The sequence below is a fragment of the Corylus avellana genome, chromosome 9, assembly GCF_965113065.1.
Source record: "Corylus avellana chromosome 9, dhCorAvel1.hap1.2, whole genome shotgun sequence".
NCBI classification, from domain to species: domain Eukaryota; kingdom Viridiplantae; phylum Streptophyta; class Magnoliopsida; order Fagales; family Betulaceae; genus Corylus; species Corylus avellana.
Genome location: NC_142498.1, coordinates 2,009,982 through 2,034,329, shown reverse-complemented (window position 1 = coordinate 2,034,329; position 24,348 = coordinate 2,009,982). Strand labels below are relative to the sequence as shown.

Genomic DNA, 24,348 nt, shown 5'->3' with positions numbered 1-24,348 from the left:
TCTTTTTCTTTTCTTATTTGGTGCCAAAACACAACCTATTTCAAGAGCTTATCATATCTTCTCAATGAAATTTTATTTCTGTACATGCATTCAAACGATTGTACACCTGCCTATCATTCAAAAAATATACAGAAACAATGACGAAACCCCGCCGCGGTTACAGCAAAAATAATTAAGAGCATCTTAAAAGTGGCTCATCCAACAGGACTCCTTCAGCTCCAGCATCACTGCTCCAAAAACAACAAATTAAATCATTCAAATAAAAAATAAAAAATAAAAAGACTTTAAGTTCAAGATTCATAAACTACAATAAGTTCCAAAGCAGAAAAGGGGACGTATGAGGCTTACTGCTTGAAATAAATCTCCCCAGTTGTACACCTGCATTTTCATTAACCGCTGACTTATTGTTGCCATTAGATTAAATATTCTCCATGCCATCAGTATCAATGCTGCGGTTTGTAGTTTGTATTCTCACTCCTTGTATGGGTTTTCCATCCAAGCAGCAATTATCTTGTGTTGCTCAGGTGAATGTAGAGTGAATAATCCTTGATCAATTGATGTTTCCACTCCTGATGGCAGTCCGCAGGTGTACCGACTCCTTTTTGGGTGTACCGACCTTCACCTTCTCATTTTCTTCCTCTTTCTGGGCCTTCTTCTTTTCAAGCTCAATCTGTTTGCAGTTTTCCTCGTGTGCTCGTACAAACATCCTCACGAAGTTGAGCAGAGTCGATACGACTAAAGGACATTACCAAATAATAAAAAAAGATAGAAAATCAGAACCCTTTGAAAGGAAAAGGCAAATATCAAGCTAACAAACAAACTAGGAGTGAGAATGTTAAACATGGCTAGAACTATTCCTACTAAATGATGCATAACTGGTGCATAAAGAACTAGTAGTTTTAATATTCTTTCACTTCTTTTTTCCTACTGCAGTTTGAACAGGACTACAGAGAAATCAAAACTGTAAGACTAAAAATACCTTGCTCAAATGGGCAACGGGCCGGATCTTCCCCAAAATAAAGAGCTAATGCATCTGCATTTCTACCCTGAAAACATCCAAATTCAGAAATATGTCTAGTACTGTGTGTATATCATCTCGAAAGCTATCATCTAAAATCAACTCCATCAAAATGAGCTTGATGCATACCACACTAGAATAACGTGAAGCCAAAGACCTCACCTCCGCTTCAGCAAAACCAAGGAACTCCTTTAAAATCTGAATATTTCAATGAAAGATATAATATTAATAACTGAATTAATTGTAATCAGATAAATAATCAAAATAAACTCAACGCAGTAGCGAGACAAATGCGAGTGTTTAAACAAGAAAGAAGGGATGGCCTCTTCAAATGGGCGCATTAGATCAAGCAGAATGTTCTACTTTGTTAGGTGCCCTAGGGGGCAAATAATGATTCTTTATCCACCAATGCAGAAAACACTCCAGTTTTCCATTCTTGTACAAGGCTGAAAAGTTTACTGGCATCAGGTCAGCACAATGGGATCAATTATGCTCAAACCTGAGCAAATCACTCGTTTTGGGCAGTTTATAAGTCATCGAATTGCCACAATGGAATGAAAAAGTGAGTCCATGTAAATGATCAAGACCTTGAAACCAACAACACTCCTTCCCAATATGAAGTTTTGAACCCATAGACAATTTTTGAGAGAACTGTATCTTCTTTGTGTTAGTTGACCTAAGCCACACTGTTACTCGTGGGCTGGGGCTTGGTCCCTGACACCATACGTGAGACAAGTTTCTGCCTCACACAGCTCGGGCCAAAGACCAGGTGGAAGTTTAGGAAAGATGGACCCAGTAGGTGCCAGTCAGGGTGTGGATAAGTACTGAAGTCAGAACCCTTTGAACATTAGTTATACAGATAGTAGAAACCTTCACAGCTGGAAAAAAAAAAACACAAAACAAAACAGAAAAACAAAAAAACAAAAACAAAAAGAGGCTCCATTGACTGATTCATTAATGATATCATTGAAATATTTATTATTACAGCAAACCAGCGAGCTCCACCTCCTTTCTCTGTAAGAATAGGATCAAAGGCAAAGTCGTGAGCTCAGGACCCAAGGGAGCATGTGTAATTTATCAATCGATAAATAACGTAAAATCTATCATCCTCACAAGACTGATAACTTCAAGTTTTATCTTATGAAAATCATGCATGTCACGTAATGTGATATTTGCCAATTTCAGCTTTCAGTTATAATCAATAAGTCTGACCAATTTGGGTCTAGGAACTCGACTAGTATAAAGCAACATGTTTTTTTTTTTTTTTTTTTTGATAACGTAGGAGAATTTTACTTAGATTAATTGCATGTCGCAAACACATACTGTACAACAATCCTCACCGTTAATCAAACTTCTACGGGTAACTGACCTCACCCGCCAGAACTAGTTACCAAGTAATCCAGGAGCTTTCACCCCTAACGAGCTAAGCAGTTTATCCTCATGCCCAGGAGGCAATATAAAGGAACATGTTCTAATTCCTAAGTTTCAAGAATAATATTAGATAAAGATTAAAAGTATCTCTTAATCCCCTTCCCTCCTTTTAGCCCCTTCATTACCAATCGTGTTAAGAAATTGTAGATAGTGACATTTTCAACTAATTATTCACTTGTCTAGAGGAGGATTGAAATGCAATGGGGGCGAATGTTTCTAGAAAGGTAATGGAGCTCAGATTAGATGACAAGGCATAAGAAAATGGTAAAGCAGTTAGGGAAGAAAGGAAAAGTCTACAGAGAAGACTTGTGCCACAAATTACAAAGAATCACAACTTAGACAGGCTTTAGACCATCGCCCCCCAACCACCACCCCCCCTCCCCCCCCGGGGGGCCCCCAAATTTTACAATTGCCATGAAGGTAACAGATACTATTGGTTTTTCAGAATTTGCTCCACCCAAATACTTTCAAGCTATGAATTGGGAGGGGGGGGGGGGGGGGGGGGGGGGGGGGAGAATACTTAACAATTATTGCATGCCTCAAAGCAATGCATCCATCAGAGCAGGAAAATCAAACAGCAACATATGTAGAGAAACTTCATTCACACGTATGAACACATATGCAGCCAATACACGAGTACCTTGCAAAAGTTATTTGACACAGGACCATCATTTTCTGAGGCAGTTAATTCCTGTACAACCTTCTCCAGCCCCTTACTAACGGCCTGCATTTCCTCCGCCAAATATTTCAATTGTATCTGCATGGTAATAAATCTTTGAGCTACAAAGATAGAAAATACAGGAAATGAACTGTTTCCACAAAATCAACACCCCAAAAAAAAAAACCAAGAAATAATACCTTTGTTGAAGCTGCCAAACTCACAAGGTCTTTTGGAAAATCTAGAAGTTCTGGCAACTTTTCAGCAAGCACCTACAGCTTGTCAAGCAGAAATTGATTATTAAGAAGAATAAATGAATTTTCCTAAACAAAAGTGTGCAAAAATCCCAATTTTTTTTTTTTTTTTTGCTGATTGGAGCTGGAGAAGCAAATAGGGTAAAATGAAACCGTAATGATGTAGACAGTGACGAGGGAAGAATATGACTATAAAAGATGTACCCAGGGATTAATCAACTACTGAAAGATCCCAAGAAACCTTGTAAGAAAAGGTGACCATATATATGACTGGATGGTGCAAAAGGGTCCATGTAGTGCAGAACACAATTGATTGAGATTAAGACTTTCTTTAGTTGAGTTTCGCCAAATGAATTAGTAAAATCAACTTGAGACTAAACCCAGACAAAGACTTTATACCATTTTTTTTTTCGTTGAATATTTAACCGCTCCATAATTCAAAATGGACAAAATGAGGGAGAAGCTACTTCAGCAAAGATCAAAAGTCAAACTAACCACTCCTTGGAGAAGTGTTTGGAAAGTTAAAAGTCCCATTGAGAGTGAGTTTTTTTATGTAGAAAGCAGCTCATGGGAAGATTTTGACAATGGATAATCTGAGAAAGAGAAGAGTCATAGCTTTGGAATGGCATTGGATGTAGGAGCGGAAAATCTATTGATTATCTCTTACTCCATTGTGAAGTGGCAAGAAAATTACGGAATGCGATCTTTACCCTATTCAGATCATTGGGTTATGCCTACAAGAGCAGTGCAGGTGTTAGATTGTTGGCGAGGTCAGGTGGGTAGATTCTCAGCTCTAGATATGTGGAGGATAACCTCATTGTGCTTAATGTGGAGTATATGAAGAGAGCGGAATGCTAGATGTTTTGAAGATTGTGAGAAGACAAGGGAAGAACTCAAAAACAACATGGTCAAATAGCTTTTTAGTTGGACTATGGTGTATAATCTTAATTTTCTAATTGTTGTTGATTTTTGTTCTTATTTTAAGAGGTAAGGGGGACTTTCTTTGTATACATCATGTGTAATAAGTTTGCACCCCTCTACGCTCTTTAATGAAATTAATTATTTATCAAAAGAAAAATGGCAGCCTTTAATTAGACTGGTTATTACTTATCAAAAAAAAAATGACAGCCAACAACAAATTGAAAATAGATCCACATTGTGCAAGAATTACAACATTTCTTTCTCTTCAAAATAATTCAATGGTGAGCTCGTTCAGAGAGACTGATATAATGTCAGATATTATGTACTGAATTCCAACAATGACCATAGTTATTTCTACCAAGTACATGCTTTAAACTTTCCTTAAAATCCTTTCCCCGAATGCATAGAGGCATATGTTATGCATGTATTTCAATTAATAGTTTATTAATATTTTCTTCTGCATAATAAACTTCCAACCTTAGACATGCCTTTGTCCTAACCCTCCTCCACCATTGACTCAATTCATCCATAAACAAAAGATTCAATTAGTTAGTTTCTGACGGAATTCCAACCGGCCCCGACTTTATCTTTTTAAATATAATTCATAAAATAACATCATTTTATGTTTAGAGAAATGCTACACATCCCAAATTTTCTTCCCAAAAGTTGATTCCCAAATGATGTGTCACCATCCCATGAGTTGGTAACACACTTTCTAAAATGATAAATCTTATGAAATAGTGATACATCATTTGGAAATTAACTTTTGGGATATATAGTACTCCTCTTATGTTTAATGATTTCAATTGAGGACATACGACGTCGTTTTTTGTTTAGAGATTTTTTTCAAAAGAAAAAAGTGTCATTTTATAGGGCCCCGATAAGCTTCCCTGATGCAAACCCAAAATCACTTCCTTCCCTCTCCTGCACCATTTGAGACTCTCTCTATCTTTCTTTGTCTCTACTGTGTCGTCATCCTTCTTCTCTAGTTGATTCAATGCGTGGAGGCCAAAGTCAAACGAGGATTGTGAAGATGAGGCTATAACGAAGAAGATCGGATCTCTTTTGAATCTTCTGCCCAATTCGCCCCCCGACATTTAGGAGGCAGAGGCTGGACAAAAATGACCTCCATTTGGGGGGAGTACCACTTTATGCCAAGAGAGAGAAAGAGAGAGAATCTCAATAGAATGTAGGAAGTCAGGCCTCTACACCTACTAATGTCCATAACTCCAGATTAAATGAATGCATCAGATACATAGTCAAATATATATGAATTTTTGAAGACACGCCAAATGATGATCATAAAAGATAAAAGTAAAAATAAAATAAATAAAAGAACCCTCTGGTCTTACATCACACCACAGACACCTTTGTTTCCTGTGGGAACTTAAAGTGAAAGCTCATGTAATGGGAAAAAAAAATCAAAGTGACAAGTGCACATGTATTTAACTTTTTTAAGTTAATGAGACAAGCTTGACAGGAAGAAAAAAACAAACAACAACAACATCAGAAGTGGCTAAAACGAAAAATATTCTACCTTACAAAGATAATGCATGAGTGTCATCTTCTTGTTCCGGGCCCGTGTATCAGTGAGTTTAAGGAGACTATCCAATCGAAATCCAATAGCAGAACCTGCAGCAATATTGTTAATAGATGTACTGCAAGAAGAAAGCAAGAGGCATTGGTGCTCCAAAGAATGATTGTACAGCATAGTTAAAGCAAACCCTGACAACTGGAGCTTGTAGAGAAAAGCTAGCACACAACAGATAAAGATAAATGTCAACAAACACACATATGCCCCATATATACACATTAATCTATAGCAGTCAGAAAATCCATAAATAAATGGAAAAGTCGGTCCGGATTTGAAATGACCCAATGGCACCCATGAGGTTGCAGGTCCAACTCCAATCAACCAAAGGATGGAGACATTGGTTGGTACTACTTAATATCAAACTAGAATAAATCCTTGGGTAGATCAGCCAGGTTTCAGTATGAAAACAGACAAATATATGCCGCCCAGTCATAAGGCCAACAAATTGAAGATACACCAATTTCCCAGTTTTTTCCTTTTACATTTACATCAGACCCAGAATATGGTCACACTCACATCAGGTTTCAACACAGACTAAAACTTCAACGCACTTTAATAAGTATAGCAATCTGCCTAGGAAAGATATATCTTTTTTTTTGGCTTGAAGTTCTAAATTTTCTTTATACCTTTACATATGGCAAACCTATATTACGATAACCATTAGCAACTCAAGTGGCTTTATCGCTAATTTCTTGTATACAGTGAAACATTGTATGTCTAAAATTCATATACTTTAAGATGAGGCACAAGTACTACCAAGGAAATTTGAGCTCACCTCTTGCAGTTCCATGGTTCAAAGCATTACCCAGAGAAAGGATGGTTTGCATGATTCTTTTCAACTTGGCCGAATTCCTGATCTGATAAGCACAATTGTGAAAATGGTGTAAGAGATGGAACCGTACTGAAAATACTTTTGAAGACAGAAGAGAACGTAATATGAAAATGTAACTCACCTCTTCAGATGCAGAATTGACAACATTCAAATTATTTCTAAGGTCAGAAACCTGAAAGAAATAAAAGATAAGGGCTGACGTAACATCAAGAACAACAACAACAGAAAGCATGAGGAAAAACAATAAAATAAATAGTCATCTAACCTGAGAATGGAATTGTATCTTAAAGGAGAAAACTCTCAGCTTTGACTCCACCCGTGGCACTTTCATCAATTCTAAGAAGAACTGTCAGAAAACATACATGTCAGTTAGTCAGAACATCATGACAATTCAAGCATTAATACAGAAGCAGGACTCCAACTTGAATGATAAGCTAAAAAATAATGCAATTGACAGCTCATAGATGATCGTCTGTATGTCATCTTTCCTGGCCTTATTTTAATCGACTAAAAGGAAGGCCAATTTACAATTCAAGAACTACATTTTGTCCATTCAATTTGTAATGGTGGCATCAGCCACAGTAAGCAAAGAATAACTTACATGTGAGAAAGAAAGCGAAAAGAAATAAGAAGAAAAATTCCCTCACCTGTTCACACTTTCCCAAGTTCCCCTTATCTCCACCATAACCCTGAACACCAAAGCATGATTATAACACAAAAGAAACATAACAAATATCTACATATTATACTCAAAATGGAAATGAAATATTCAGTGACATGGAGGAGTAGAAGATTTCAACTGAAAAAGAAAAAGAAAATTCAATACCTTCAGCAATTCTATCTCTTCTTTCGTTGGACAGAACTTTATGAGGTTCTCAACCTGATCAACATCTAGTGCTGATTCATCCAAGGCAAGGACTGAACTCTAAAGAAATAGGCAGGGAAGCAGTAATGTAAGAGGCCATTCAAGGACCCATTTTATGGGATATGATCTGTTAACTAAAAATGTGTATATCACTTCAAACTCCCCAATATCTAGCAATGGTAAATATAAGCCTCCATTAGATCTTCAGTTAATATGTGTTTAAGTTGTTTGTGTTTGTCCATGATTGTGTCTTGGTAACACCAGAAACTTATGTACGACAGTCAAGTCAAAAACTAACTAAACATATTGTAGAGAGTTTCTGAACAGCAAATAAATGAAATTACAAGTAAAGTTGGATAACAATGCAGCATAAGAAGTTTAGAAAGAAGAAAGAATAAATTCACGATGGGCACCAAATAAGAATTTGAACAACATATGCAGGACCACACTTCAGGGGAAAAGACATGCAGACACAAATAATTATGCAACTTGGCATTTATCAAACAGCACAATTGTTAAACCCAGAAGAGAATTAACACACACACACACACAAACACACATTTATAGAGTAAATTCCAAACAACTTGATCCAGAGATTATTATCATATGATTCACACAATTTTTATCGAAACAATCACAAAGAAATGCAAAAAATATGTGGGATACCTGAAAAAAAAGTAATCATTCCATTACATCAGATCCAATTTTAGACAATTCAACAATCATGAGATTTTTTCTGATATGGGTAACATCATCAGGCATTTTTTCATACTTTTTGCTATTCAATGACGATATATAGAAAGTTTCCAGGTACAAAATAGTCATTATTGACACAAACAACTATACAGCTACAATTGGGCATAAAATTTGAATGTGTCTAGAATTGGACATCAAGCTTGAGAATATATAGAAACTGAATTCCATTGCCCGGATAAGTCATAATATCCAAGTCCTGGGATTGAACTTGGAATTAAAATTTTATTTAATTTCAAAAACTAAAGAAAAAATAATGCAGACCAGTGCTTAAGGTGATGATGGTGGGGGAAATAGATCATAAAAGAGGCTTCATGATCATATAATTACACCAGTCAGAATATAGGGGCACTATTGAATTGCCACCCCTAGTTAAACCCCACCTTGAACCAAACTCTCCCTTCATAAAATCTATGAAATATGTAGTTACTGTTTCCAAACATTCTACTGATCTGCTGTGAGTGGAGGTTTGTTGTCTGGCTTCTCTGTGGGGACAGGAGTTGATATTTCTCATCTTATATTTGCTGATGACACTTTGATTTTCTATAGGGGCCGACCCAAATCATCTCGACAATTTACGGAGCTTGTTCTTATTGTTTGAAGCTATGTTGGGTTTGAAGACGAACTTAGCCAAGTCGAAATAGGTTCCAATGCGAAATGTTGATAATATGGCTGAGTTGGCCTTGATTTTGGGATGTGGGGTTGGGTCCCTACCTTTGAAGTATCTCAGTCTTCCTTTGGGGGCTTCCAATAAGGCTAAGCATATATGGGATGGTGTTATCAAGAAGATTGAACGTCGGTTGGCTAGTTGGAAACGGTTGTATTTGTCCAAGGGTGGTAGGATTACCCTTATCATGAGCACCATTTCCAAGTTACCTATGTACTTCATGTCCCTCTTTCCTCTCCCTTCGACTATTGCAAACTATATTGAGAAGCTCCAACATGATTTATTATGGGTGGACTACAAGAAGAGTTCAAATATCACTTGGTGAGTTGGCCGAAGGTGTGTAAGCCAATCCCTGAGGGAAGGATGGGAATTAGAAACCTTTTGAGATTCAATCATGCTCTCTAGGGTAAATGGCTTTGGCATTATGGGCTAAGAGAGAGGCTTGGTGAAGAGTAGTGGTGGATTCTAAATATGGAAGTTCATTGGGAGGGTAGTGTTCTAGCGAGTCTACTGGAACGTATGGGGTAGGTTAATGGAAGAATATTATGAGGGGTTGGGGAAAGTAATATAGTCACATCATATTTGAAGTGGGTGATGGCTCCAAGATTAGCTTTTGGCATGACCTATGGTGTGGGGATATGAACCTTAAGGATGTCTTTCCAGTTTTGTTTGGTATTGCTCGCACAAGGGATGATCTTGTTAAGACTCACATGGAACTTTCAGGAGGTGCCATTCAGTGGAACATGAGATTTGCTAAGGCGGCTTAAGATTGGAAGGCGAATGCCTTTGCCTCGTTTTACAGGTTGTTATATTTAGTAAGAATGAGACAGGAAGGGAAAGACAAGTTGTGGTGGGTTCCTTCCAAAAGATGACTGCTTGGTGTTAAATCCTTCTACAATGTCATGGGTTGTCATGATGGTTTTCGTTTCCCTTGGAAGAGTGTTTGGAAGACTAAGGTTCCGTTTAGAGTGCCCTTTTTTGTGTGATCGGCGAACTTAGGGAAGATCCTTATCATAGACAATCTCCGAAAGCGGCACGTCATCATGATTGATTGGCGTGTTATGTGCAAAAAGAATGGAGTGTGCAGATCACTTTCTTCGTCATTGTGAGGTTGCTTGTGCTATTTGGAATGTCTTGGCGGACCGTCGGCAGCACTCAGAATGCCATTGTTTGGAAGATGGTGTCTTTGTGCTTCTTGTGGTGTCTTTGGCGGGAAAGGAATTATAGGTGTTTTGAGGACCGCAAGAGGTTTTTAGAGTTAAAATATTTTTTTCTCAACACTTTGTATATTTGAACAATTGCTTATGTTTCTACTTTAGTGATTAGTTTTCATGATTTCATTGTTCTTTTTGCCCCTACTACCTAGGTGGCTTCTCTAATATCCTTCTTGTATACATGGGCGTGCCTTACGCTTTCAATGATATCTCGATTATTTATCAAAAATAAAAACAGTTTCCTAGTACATTGTGCCTACATGTAAGAGTTACTTATCAAAAAAAAAAGTCTTGATGGAGCAAAAAAATTGGTTAAAGTAATAGAGTCAAAGGAGAGCAAAATATGTCAATCATTTATATAAAAATGAACAAGCTAGAAGTTTAAATTTTCACTTCGAAACTGTAAGATGTGTATAACCCTATAGAACCTCAAGTTCAACTCAACCATTAAAGAAGCATTTATGTGCAAATGAATGTCATAAGGAGTGATAAAAATAAAAAAAAAGAATACCATAAGGAGTAACTTACCATCAATTCAGGCAAAGGAACTTTAACTTTTGTAAGCATGATTTCACAATTATAGGCCCGCCTTAGCTCAATCTGCAAGAACAAGTAAATTCCATATGAGGTAGCAAAACTATCCGCGATTATCTATCTATCAAGACAAAATATATAAAATGGAAGAAGCTATAATGCACATATGATGACAGACAAAAATACAATAAACAAGAGGTTTTCTCTATGTGCTGAAAATGAGAAAAAGAATACTCTTGCAAGCCATAATACAAACTATGGCTCCAAAAGCACCTGGCTATTTGGTCTGCAAGATTTAGTATGAAGTTCAACTCTCCAGGACCCTGCTAAATGAATGATTTTTAGCAACTACACCACTATTTATATTATGAGCAAACAAAAAACCTACAATTACCAGGTATACAGTCCTATCCATCCAAATTGATCACCCAAACAACAGTGACCTAACATGCAATTGTCTTCTACTTCTTCACATCCCATGGGCCTCTTACAAGAGATTAAAATTGTAATGGATAAGACGGAGACATCAACAATCACCTCATCAATTTTCACTTGTGCATTTCCTCATCTTTAGTTATAAGCATCCCTTTTATCATCTACTCCTAAGTCATAAATTCAAGGAACCTTGACTTGTATACCTACTTTCTTTTCCACGTGTCCCAGATCACTTTTACATATTTAAAATCTTTCTTCCAACATACTCCCTCTGTCCCATATTGATAGTCCATTTTCGTTTTTGCTGTCCCAAAAATCATTGTCCATGACCAAAAGAAAAAAATACATAAATTTTAGACTTTTACCACAATGCCATTTGTCATTGCATTTATAAAATGCAATAGAGCATAACTCAAATTTGAACAAACAATAATGATGGAATGAAGGCAGTTTAAGCGATTAATGTTCTTAAAATGTATGCTGTGTCAAAGAGGACTATAATTTGAGGACACAGGGAGTATTGGCAACTAGTTGTATGATAAAACTTTTAAAAGATTACAAATTAACCAATTATACTTCCTATTTTAAATTTAAATGGGAGAATAATGGGTAAAGGTTATGTGAGGGGGGGTTCCTCTCTCGTGCACTCAAAAGCAATATGAAAAACACCACCAGAAAGCCTACCAACCAAAGTCTCCAGTGGATGAATTATCACTATGGTATCAGAGGCTAGAAAATCCATCTCCATTCATGGTACAAAAGTATTTTCTTCTAAGTTCCCTGAATATGAGTCACTAACTCACCATTTCCAACATCTTAAGGATGAAAAATAGTACCCTTCCTTTATCAATTGCTCAGCCAAATGATCAGTCATCACTCATAAGTATTCCTTGAGGTATGAGACTAAAAAGGTTTCTTGCCTTAGCATATTGTAGAAACACAAGGGCAATATTTTCATGTTCTAGAAACTTCCAACATGGTAATGCTGGGATGGAGAGTCTCAATTCTGAAGCATAGCTTTTCACAATTAAATTGTTACTCATCAAAGAGACAGTTACCATTCTCTGACAAAAAAAGAGTTTCTTTAAATGAATCTCTTTTGTGTCCATCATTATCTTATATCTTCACTCGAAAGCATCACAAAAGGGCAAGAAGCAACAAGGTGAGGAGATATTTATTTTGTCAAAAAGTCGCAGGTTTATTACTTAAACCAGGGTGGTGGTCTAATCCTGTTCAGTGAACTCAAAAGAAAACACCTAACTAGAAGGAGCAAAAAGAACAAGAAAATCACTATTACTAATCATCACAGGAGAAACATATGTAGTTGTCCAAAAATACAAAGTTTTGAAGAATAAGAACTTAATCTCCTCCGATGTCCTCTCCCGGTCCTAAAACTTCTGTTATAGTCTATTTTATAGAAGGATCATATGATTTTCATGAAAACCATCATCTTCTCAGAAACAGAAAAGTTACTGCAAATAGGTTTCTTAGTGGCTGGGGAAGTATAATGCATATGACACACAAACAGATTAAAAAATGAAGCTCTCCCCTTTTCCCCCCACCCAAAAAGAAAATAAATTAAAACCTACACAAATTGTAAACACCAAACCTGATACTCAGGGGCCTTCACTTAGATTCAAACACTTTAACTTCAAGTAATAACATAGTATTCTATCATAAGAGTTGGAAAAAGCAATTTAAACACCCTCAGTGCAAAATGCTTCATCTAATGGTATTCTACTATCATTACATATTTTTGTAATAATAGTAATGAATTTAAAGGGAAACTACATTTACCCTCCTCAAACTACCACGCAATTTGCAATGTCCCCAATGTTCCAATTTTTGCAATGTATCCTACCAATCTACCACTCAATTTGTAATGCCCCCTCTGTTAGAATTTTCTATTAAATCTTAATGTAGGGGGTATAATGGTCATTTCAGGTGACCTAAAATGACGAAAATACCTTGCAAAAGATACAAACAATCGAGAGAGGAAAAAAAAATCATAAAAATCCTCCCAAGGCTGGCTGTGGGTCACCTCCCAGCGAAGTTTTTTAGAAAAAACTAAGGATATGGTTGTATTTTTACAAATTTCATGGGGTATAATGGACATTTGCATCATGTGTAGGTCACGTGATTCGCTTGCCATTTAAGTTGACAAAAAATCTTGACATAAGAGGGACATTGCAAATTGCATGGTAGTTTAAGGAGTGTAAATATAGCTTCCCTAAATTTTATAACACATAGGCCCAATATAGATTTCTCTAACAAGAGCTCGAGTGTTAACCCACAATAATTACCCGTAAGAACTAGGAGACCAACCCAAACCAAATTTCTTTTTCTTTGTTTTCCTAGCTTGAACTAGGGGTGAAAATGCGGATGCAGATAATAGTAATATCCGCAAAATGCAGATAATGATTTTTGATATCCGCATCCGCATCATGTGATTACTATCTGCATCCGTGCGGTAAATGCGGATAATAAATGCGGATATTATCTGCTATCCGCATTTGAGGTAATGAGCGTTTTAGACCTTGAAATTGTAATTCACTAATTCTTGCTTCTAGTAAACACACACACACAATTATTTATAGTTGAACACTATTATTCATATCACACTTTCTAATCATTTTGCCAATAAATTTTCGTCACATACATTATTTAATATTTAGATTCTAGTAAATCTATAGTTGGTAACAAGAAAAAACATTTAAAAAATAATAATAATAATAAATGAAAAACATATAAGACAATTAATCATAACAAATTAAAATATATATATATATATATATATATATATATATATATATATATATATATATATATATATCATAACAAATTAAAAGAGTTTTCTAAAAGTGAAATCCAACAACATTACAAATCTAGCAAATATAAGAAACATACATTACAAATCCGACAAACATAAATTAAAAAATATTATATATATATATATATATAAAAGAATGTGGATGCAAATATTATCCGTATCTGCATACCTTAAAACCGTTATCCGCATCTACATTTGTAGATTATTAGTTTTTGCTATCCACATCCGCATCTGTGGATTGTGGATAAGTGCGGATAGCGGATGCAGGCGGTTATTATCCGCCCGCATTTTCACCCCTAGCTTGAACAGTGCAACCCCAACACTGCCCCTTGAGAAAAATTACCGGCCACAACCAGGTGAATCCTGGTTGTTTCACATTATAAAACAACTATAAATAAGCTCCATACAAATAGAGATAAACACCAACCAGCTGAACTTTTTCAGACTTCATTCCAGAGGCACGACGATTTGATTTTCCACCTGCACTTCCATGATCTGAATTTGGTGCAGCTGCAGAGAAAAGACTCTCAAGTTCTGACATGTCAAACTCTGGAGCCCTGTCACAAATAAGAAAAATAAGACCAATAAAATGTCTACAAGAATCACATGAACTAAAAACACCATTTTCAAAAAGTAAGGGAAAGATGATTGACAAAGAAGATGCATACTTGGAAGCTTCATCAGCTTTCTGTGCGTCGGCCCATAAACTTCCTTGCATGGCTCTTGTCAACTTTAACCAATGATATGGCTTAAGATTGCTCTTTTTAGGCTGAGCTTGATGTCTGGGACCTGCGCGTGATAGGCCCACTCCTTTTGGACTGAATGAAGTACCTGAAGGCGGTCCAGGAATATTTGGAGGTACATTTCCATTTCTAACTCCCGAGTGAGACTGTGGAGAGGCACTACCAGCTTTTGTTAACCCAGCAAAAGGAACTGGAGGGGGTGGTACAGGCGGAACATGAGCAGAATTCTTTGAGGAAGAATCTTTCGAAGCAGAACCAGGAGGAGGGGGTGGCGGAGGTGCTAAAGATGTTTTAGTTGGAGCTGAGGCCGGCCCAGAATATGGAGGAGGTGGAGGCAGTGGAGGGGCAGATGTAGCTGCTGAGTTCTTCACATGAGGGGGTGGAGGCGGAACATGAACAGAGTTCTTTAGGGAAGAATCCTTCAAAGCAGAACCAGGAGGAGGGGGTGGCGAAGGTGCTGAAGGTGTTCTAGTAGGACCTGAGGCAGGCCCAGAATGTGGAGGAGGTGGAGGCAGTGGAGGAGGGGCAGATGTAGTTGCTGAGTTCTTCATATGTAATGCAGAAGGAACAGCACAAGCATCTAATGTAGGAACCGCAGGGAGTGAAGGAGGAGGTGGGGTTGAAAATGAATTTTTGATAGTGGAAGATGAGGATGTCCCAGAAAAAGAAGGGGGTGAAGGTGGCGGAGGAGTTGAAAATGAGTTCTTGAATAACCCTGAAAAAGAAGATGGTGTAGGAGGGGGGGAGGGGATTGAATGTGAACTCTCGGTAGCATACAATGGAGATGCCCCTGAAAAAGGAGGGGGAGGAGGCAACGATGACTGTATTTTGGTCCCGGCCTGTTGGGGAGGTGAATAATCTATCGTACTTGAAATTGGTGGAGACATCAACTGAGATGGAGGAGCAGCAGAAGTTTTTCCAGTAGTTATAAGAGCATCCATTGAAGATTGCACTGAGAAAGGGGACAATGAAGGTGCTAGCTTTGAAGCAATAGGCACATTAATTGGCTCTACAGGTTTAGTTATATTTGAAATAGAAGAAGCTGAAGTAGCAGGGGAAGGTAAAGATACTGTCACCGCATGCTTGACTTCTTCACTATTAGATGTGGCATGATCATGCAACAAAGCTGTAATGCCAAGGGCCGAGGGTGCACTATGGTATCTTGATATAGGCAGAGGTGAGCCTTGCAAAGAACCAGCATATGAAACTGGAGCTGATAGGGGAGTTGGAGGTCCTCTTTGAGATATGATCTTAGACTTGGCAGGCCGTTGGAGGGCAATCTGTAACTCTTGGGGTTCAATCTTCTTCTCAACTGAAATAGAATCTAGAGATGGTTTAAAAGAGTGAATAGATTGTTTCCCTTGAGCCATCAACGTGAGACTTCTGGTGTTTTTTTCTGCGGCCTTAGATTCTGATTTTAGATTTTTTGGAGTTGAATCCAGCAACAAGCTACCTTCTGCAGCAGGCACAGAAACGGTCTCCAGTCTTTCCTGAAGGGCATTTGATGATTTGATTTGTTGGAGCACAGCCATCGATGAGGGACTCCTGGCGTTGTTTTCGGAGGCATTGGTTTCTGATTTTTTTTTTGCAGGAGTTGAATCTGGCAACAAGCTACCTGTTTCTGCAGCACACACAGAAAAGGTATCCAATCTTTCCTGAAGGATATTGGATGCTGTGATTTGTTGGAGCACACTTAGTGCTGCATCCGCCTTTGGATCTAGCCAATCCACATTGCTGAACATCTCTTGAACCTTGGCAAATGCCTCCACAGGAAGGCCTTCTTTCTCCTCGATACCAGGCAAATCAATTGGAACAAGAGGAGTAGCAGCATCTATCTCCGAAAAAAGAACCTTCACAAGTTGTCAGATCAAATAAGAGAAGTAGCAGAATCCAAGAACTACTAAATGACATATAACACACCATTACAATAAAGATTATATGAGGTTATAATCAGGTTCACCAAAATATTGGGAATCTCATGATTAAGTCCATATCCTTATAGTTCTTAAATATGTTGTACCAAACATAATTAAGAACAGGGAGAGATCGATTAATACCTCTGCTCTAAAATCCTTGGGAAATTGATCCTTAGCATTCCATAAGATGTCAATTTCGTCACGGTTAAGGATCAAAATATTTGATCTTATAAAGGCTGAATTGAACATAACCCGAAACATCATCTCTTCACGTTCCAGATCATCATCCAAACTAATACACTCAAGAACAACATCACCTAGGACACGGCAATGGATGTCAAATTTAACAAGTTCACAATCTGCCTGCATTACAAGATGGTAAGAACAAAAATCACATTAGAATAATGTAGAAGTAAATTGTTATGCAATTTTGTGCTCCCTTTCATGGGCAATGCATCAACATAAAGAGAAATGAAACCGTGAGAAACAAATATTTATGCTCCTGACTGGGCTAACAAGTGGCAGAGACTTAACCATTCCAAATGGTGACAAGGTACCGACCCAGTCACTCTAAATATATGGGCTGTTCAACATTTGTAATAGAATTTGGATTTATCTTTAGTACAAGGTCACTACAGCCAGTTTAAATTTGATTAAAATGGGCAAGCATACTTTTGAAGTTTTTTTCTTTTTTTCCTTTTTTTTTTTTTTTTTTTTTAATAAGTAATGTTGTATATTTGAAGATTTATTCTATTTGAATTAGAAAAATACCAAAACCTCTTTTGTAGAAATAGAAAAAGACCAAAAATATGAAGAACTAAGACAATTGCTTTTGGCAAAACCTTTCTCAGTTGTTATGGTGTTCTTCTGCTCTAATCTTCATCTCTCAAAAACTGACCAATCCATATATTCTCATAAAGATATATTCAATACAACATAAAGCAAAATAACTAATAATATAACAACAACAATGACCATAATAAAAAAATCACATATGGAACCATCATAAGCAAATTTTCAATTTATTCAGTTGTTTATTCATCTAATTAGCTGACCTATGGCCAGAATTATTTCCAAGCATAGATCATCACGCAACAGTCTTATGACATTTACATGTTTTCTCTCACATTGTGAATTGAACAACTTACCATTTTTAAAAGGTGGATATCCTCTCCATTCGAGGCAACTATTAATGGGCAAAATTTACAGAATGCAGCAGATTCATTATATGCTAATGGTGATAACTGTCTTGGATTAAAAACTTATAAACTGTTATATCATATGCTTGGTAGAACCAACACTAGGTAATGGCACTTTTATGTCACATACATCAGCAGTATCAGAATCAAGGATTATGAGCTTTACCTTTGGTAACCAGTATTATTTACTGGAAGAAAGAAACATGAATAATTATGACCCACCAAAAAAAAAAAAATTATGAAACACAGTCTAGACAAACCGCACAGAAAGTGATTAGTCGTTCTAAAAGTGAAATAAATCTTAGGAAGGGCAACCGATCTAAGTCAATTACGTAATTAAATGAAGATAAGTTCTTCTTTCTCTTCCAGCAAGAACCCTAACTAAATTCACAGATAGAAAGGCAATCATATTGGAAGAGTTAAAAGACTCAGATTGACCTGCTTGTAATGCCGAACAAGTTTACTTCTCTTTGGAGTTGAGAACAGAACTTTGGTGGTCCGATCAGCAGCCATAAAAGGATCTTGTCCGTATAGCCTAAATATTGGACGGCAACCACCTGCTCCATCCATGTTAGGAATACATCTAAGAATGACGCAGTCCAAGGTAAGTGCCCTATCCAGTGGAGGCCATTCTGAGCCGACATTTCTTCTGGAGACATACTGAAGGTACCTCAGTTGCGAAGGCATTGGATTCAGTGGTGACATTAACTGCAAAAGCTCCCGAGGTGCTTGCTTGTAAATCATGTCCAGAGTTTTTTGTTCCCCAGTGTACTGCTTTCTGTAAACCAAGAGGGCAGCCAACATAAAAGCCAAAACTGGCCATCCACCTCGTTCGCAATGCATCAAAAGCAGATTTTGCTGCCCAAGTGACAGCCAGCTTTCACTAGATCTTAAAAAGTGGTGGATCATCTCCATTGTGAGTAATGGGCACCCTTCATAGTGTCGTGGATAATCCATCACCGTCATATCATACTCGGACAATATGTTAGCAATTTGACTTTGGTTCTCTCCTTCTCGGAAGTTGAAGACCATGAATGAAGCATCAGGGAAGTGTCCACGGAGTTGACCTACTATTCCTCCTATGTAGACTTTATATCCATCTTCCTCCCAAACATCCGTGGTGAAGCAGCAGTCAAAGACTACACATGCAAACAGAGTGATCAGAGCCATATAAGTAAAATGTTCTGTAAATCCTTTTACAGTAAGAAAACAAGCAATGTGATTTTCATATTCGGGTCTAATGTACATGTCCTCCAAAACACTCAAAATAAGGCAACAAGCAAAGACTATACATATAAGGTAGCCATTTTTCTTTAAGCTTTTACAGCAAATAAAATGGATTAATTGCAATTTAATCCATGTGTTTTTTGGAAACCAAATTTACATATTCTAGTATTAGACTAAATGAATGCAGACATAGACACAATTCACACTTGTGCATGTGCATGTACACAGTGTACTTACATACGCACGCATAAATAGTACATACACATATATAACCAAGTCCACATGTGTGTGTCTATGTGTAGAATTAAATGCAGTACAATACTTGTGCGTATATAACATGTCCAAAATCTATCAGAGTTCGTAAAGCAACTAAGGACTTTCTGTGTATGAACCTTGGGAAAAAAATTTAACATTATGATAATTCACATATGGGAATACTTCTTTTTTTTTTTTTTTTGATAAGTAACATATGGGAATACTTCTTGATGGGGCTTCACTTAAAAACAGTATTAGGTCAAGTTTCCAAGGAAAGTGGCTTAAATCATTTTCAGATAATATAATTCAATGGCCAGTCAAAACTACTTGTGATGAACATCAACATTGCTTGAGTAACACTGCACCAGTTTCAATATGAAATGAGTTCGTCCAAGATTTTCTGGTAAGTTATCTTTTCTTTACGCCTCATTTATTTACTAACTTACATCATCACCCAGAAAGAATATTGCTACACAATGGAAATTTAACATTTTCCCCCCCCAAAGAGTTTCTCTGAATATATTGGCCAATACAGCCATACTAAAAATTGTGACACAAATTGTTCATTTAACAGTTCCACTTCCACTACAACAGATTCAGCTTCGGTAGTTAATTGACATGGAGGTTATCTCCATATCACTGACGTTCTTAGTACTTTCCAATAAATAATATAAGCTTCATATACAGAATTTCCATCTCCAAAGATATATAAAGATGCTAATTACACATTGAGCAACTCTCAATTAGATTGATTATAATGTGTAGAACCATGGACAGCCCGTACCATCTTTTTATCCTCTTTTCATAGTTTTGTTCAAATAAAAACAAACAAACAAACATTGTAATATATATATATATATATATATATATATATATATATATATATATATTACAATGTACAGAGGCACTACCATTAACACCAATGATGGAAATTGACAATGCTATAACTAAATGATAAGAATTTAAACAGAAACCCATTAATCTTTAGACCCCCACCCCCTTCACAAAAAATAAAAAAGAAAATTTAAAAAAAAAAATCCGTTACTTTTTTGGGTCGTATTAATCTTCAACCCCCAAATGACCAAAATTCACAAAAATTGAACCTTTAGAACATACCATAAACCCTTTCAGAGATCTCCAAAAGCCCGTCTGGGGGCTTCCGATAGAAGAACTTCCGGAACAACGCCATAGTCTTTCAAGATTCGAAAGAATACCCAGCCGGTACAGCTAGAAACGCTCCAATACAACCCACATTGCACCAAACCTCAACCCATTTTCAGCTGAAATACCTAGATCACAGAAACCCCACAAAAACTCAATTGAGAATGGTCATGATGGTATTGAAGAGAGTGTATATTCAGGAACCAGAGGCATGGATTTTGCTGGGTCTTGAAGGAACACTTTCTGGGTATCCTTTGGTGTCGTTTTCTTCACATTCACACTTACACTTTTGTGTATCAAAGAGAGACTTAGCTTTCAATCAAGACAGGTTTGAGTTCCAGAGAGAGACAGAGGGAACTAGTTTTGGATTATGGAGAGAGAAATAGAAGGAGATTAGGTATATACCTACGTTGTATATTAGTAACAATCCAATAAAGAGTCAGATATGGTGGTTGTTATAGAGGAATTATGGGATTCCCAAAGGATCTGAGGTTTGTTTTTGTCTCTGTCTCTGTGTGTGTCTGTGTCTTTGTGTTTTGAAGAAAAGATTGATGAATGATGATAATGATGTAGCACGTGTGTGTGTGCCCAGCAAGGAGATTAGTTTCATCATATATTATTTTTATTTTTATTTTTATTTTTTTCCTTTTTTTTATTCCCATTTCAAGTTAAATAATCATAAATTAAGATTGTTATTTCTAATCTAACCGTAAAAATGATGCAACGTGATAAATATCTTAGCATGTCTTTCAAAAAATTGAAATTATATGATATCATCTACACTATTAGATACAACAACATTAAATCTTAACGGTAATTCTTCTTTTTTGAATAGATTAAAATAACATAAAATAAAAGATAGACTTTCTTCCAAATTGGGTTGAAAATAAAATATCTATGAGAATTTATATACTAATTTAATAAATTAAATTTTAGAAATTTTCTCCAACCTAATTTATAGAAAAACTGTCCTCAACTTAGTAAATTATTAAACTCCATCAATTTCCTATTTATATTCTATAATTTGATCATTTCTAAGCTTCTATGGGATAAAAAATAATTAAAAAAAAAAAATTGTTTCTGAATAAGTAAACCTCTTTTCGTTTCATAAAAGATTCAAAGCATAAAACTCTTACATTACATAGCATAAATCTTATTTAGGAAATAATAGGATTTGTATTCAAATTTGCTACCTAAATAACTTGTATTTCATACTATATTTTATAGATTTACTAAAATATATGTTATCATGTAATTTAAAAAATTTAAATAATGTAGCACCATGTACACCATTAAATACAACAAAATAGGTCCTCAAGGGGTAGCTTAATTGGATGTGGATTACGCCTAATGAAACAGGGATCACTAATTCGAATCCCCCTTCATCCTTCCATTGTCTGGACCTATCATTAAAAAAAAAAAAAAAAAAAAACAACAACAACAACAAAAAAATAAAATCTTGATCATTAAATAATACTCTCCATTTGAAGATCCTATATCATTGTGGGTGGCCATGCGTTTTTATCAAAATTTCAGCAAACGAAAGATAGCATACTATATAGCATTACTCATATAATAATCAATAAAGTTTTATGTACCTATTTTCACACCCAAAAATTTTGGTCATGACTAACCTTGGAGATCTCCTATTCTTTTTTTTTTAGACAACATCCTAAAGCTTCTAATTTTTATGACCACTTGTTTTATTAGTGAATAGTGTAATTGAAAATGAAAATGAATTACCCAAATTAAGTCCTGCCTTAGCTTTGGGGGGTGAGGGATGGAAAATACCACCATTTTATGCAATTAGCCAGTAATCTAAAAAGAAAAGGATAGTTACATTTGCTACTAAGAATACTACAGCTTTTATTATAAGTTCATTACAAATTGATCTTGTGGAAAAAACTTTTTGGTCCGATGTTCGTCCTTCAACGGCTCCTAACTGATTTATTACATTACCTTTTCTGCAACCTCCTCTTAATTATGGTTGTTGCCTTCACTGTATTTGACTCTTTACAGAGTCCTATTGCCACTTATTACCGCCTTGTGAGGCCTTTGGAAAGGCTCGGCTTGTTTATGATTCTTTTGGGATCATTAATGAGATCTTTGCCTACTGTCTGTTATTGTTATTGTTTATGTGCTATATTTTTCTATTTGGGCTTTGTTGTTGGGTTGGCCACCATTTTGTTGTTGTACGATCCCTTGTAACCCATTTCCCTTATTTTATTAGAAAAAAAAAAAAAAAAATGTAACAATCCACGTGACACCTATTACGTGAGTTATTAAAATGTAAATTATCACATATCACACCACATGACACTTATCATGCTTACAAACAGTCGTAAAAATCGACATAAAACTTGTCATATCAACACCGAAATAGATTGTCACATGACACTTATTTTCATAAAATATTGGATGCGGCCAGCCTACCACTATGAAGTTAAAAGAGAATTGTAATAAAAAAAAATATAATACCTCAACATTTTCCATAAGTTAGATGGCTACATGTTTTCAAAACGTAATACCCACAAAGTCTGCAGTATCATATTAATTGAAAAAATAAAAAATAAAAATGTGGTAGCCATGTTGCCAAAGCAGATTTAGTTTTTTTTTTTTTTTTCTAAGGTTAAATATAAAGGACAGCATGACTTCCTTTATAATGAATAAACCAACCCCCAAATAGAAAAATATGACTCTTTTTACTAATGTTTTTTAGAGTATGCTTTTTTATTTTTTTTAGGGTTAAATACTCCAAAAGCCCCTGTGGTTTCACAACTTTATTTTTTCCCCCCTGGGGTTTCATTTTTATCACAGGAGGTCTCTGTGGTTTTGATAAGTGACCAAATTAGTCCATCCGTTAGTTGACCGTTAAACTGACACGTGGACCAATCAGACGTCGACACGTGGCACATATATTAAAATTTTTTTTTAAAATTTTTTTTTTTAATTAAAAAAAATGTTTTTTTTTTAATTAAAAAAATATTAAAAAAAAAAAAAAAAAATCGGAAGAAACTGGGAGTGGCCGAGCCACCCCCTTGGCAATTTGGGGGTGGCCGAGGCCATGGGGGTGGCCAGGCCACCACCATCTGGCCGGATGGGGGTGGCCGAGCCACCCCCATGGCCAAAGGGGGTGGCCGAGCCACCCCCAAATTGCCAAGGGGGTGGCTCGGCCACCCCCAGTTTCTTCCGATTTTTCTTTTTTTTAAAAAAAAAAATTAAAAATTAAAAAAAATTAATATATGTGCCACGTGTCGACGTCTGATTGGTCCACGTGTCAGTCCGTACAGTCAACTAACGGTCAACTAACGGATGGACTAATTTGGTCACTTATCAAAACCACAGGGACCTCCTGTGATAAAAATGAAACCCCAAGGGGGAAAAAATAAAGTTGTGAAACCTCAGGGACTAATTTAGTATTTAACCCTTTTTTTTATTGAAAAAATAAGATATTGATGTGACATAATTGTAAACATTTAATAATTGTTTTTTTAAGTTTTATTTTAAGTTGTTTATTAATATTTTATTTAACAATAAATAATTTTTTTAAAAAGAGAGAGAGAGAGTTGATAAGATAGGAAGATTGAATATGATTTACTATTGGACCTTGGCAAAGAAGATGGCGCAACGGCTGGCATTTAGTGAACGAAAATCCGCTTTAATTGGCCCACCAAAACCACTTTACGCAGATCTCCTTTTAGGGGTTCCTCACAAATTGACGTGTTTGTTAAAGTACATGATTAAGCATTAATCAAGGGTCCAAGGTCCCATCACATTTTGACTCTACCCTTTCCTAATCCTTGTTCCAAGAAAATGATTGTACAAACCTTGAAAGCCACTT

At 36.3% G+C, this 24,348-nt stretch overlaps 1 protein-coding gene across 3 annotated transcripts; it reads right to left on the bottom strand.

Annotated features, from left to right (window-relative positions):
* On the bottom strand, window positions 1-21,033 carry LOC132189234 (actin-binding FH2 (formin 2) family protein). 3 transcript variants are annotated; one of them, XM_059603864.2, is made up of 18 exons: window positions 20,463-21,033; window positions 18,303-19,003; window positions 16,807-17,028; window positions 14,675-16,599; window positions 14,434-14,563; window positions 10,736-10,807; window positions 7,535-7,633; window positions 7,356-7,397; window positions 6,974-7,054; window positions 6,830-6,880; window positions 6,652-6,733; window positions 5,820-5,914; window positions 3,308-3,379; window positions 3,090-3,206; window positions 1,148-1,216; window positions 980-1,046; window positions 349-735; window positions 1-227 (listed from the first exon to the last, which is right to left on the bottom strand). In XM_059603864.2, exons 1-17 carry the CDS (start codon window positions 20,533-20,535, stop codon window positions 551-553), a joined length of 4,083 nt encoding a protein of 1,360 aa, XP_059459847.2. In that variant the 5' UTR covers window positions 20,536-21,033; the 3' UTR covers window positions 1-227; window positions 349-550. The 3 variants fall into 3 exon arrangements, with proteins under 3 accessions (XP_059459847.2, XP_088366502.1, XP_059459848.2); XM_088510376.1 differs by having other exon boundaries at window positions 6,652-6,880; XM_059603865.2 differs by lacking the exons at window positions 1-227; window positions 349-735; window positions 980-1,046; window positions 1,148-1,216 and having other exon boundaries at window positions 3,180-3,206; window positions 5,825-5,914.
* Window positions 21,034-24,348: the final 3,315 nt, after the last annotated feature.

Excerpts from the sequence above, each read along its gene's own strand:
- LOC132189234 (XM_088510376.1), bottom strand. The coding sequence starts at position 20,535 with ATGGCGTTGTTCCGGAAGTTCTTCTATCGGAAGCCCCCAGACGGGCTT. Across the intron at positions 5,915-6,651 it reads GAACCATGGAACTGCAAGAG|GTTCTGCTATTGGATTTCGA; the intron begins GTGAGCTCAAAT and ends ATATTGCTGCAG. Across the intron at positions 736-979 it reads CCGTTGCCCATTTGAGCAAG|TCGTATCGACTCTGCTCAAC; the intron begins GTATTTTTAGTC and ends AATGTCCTTTAG.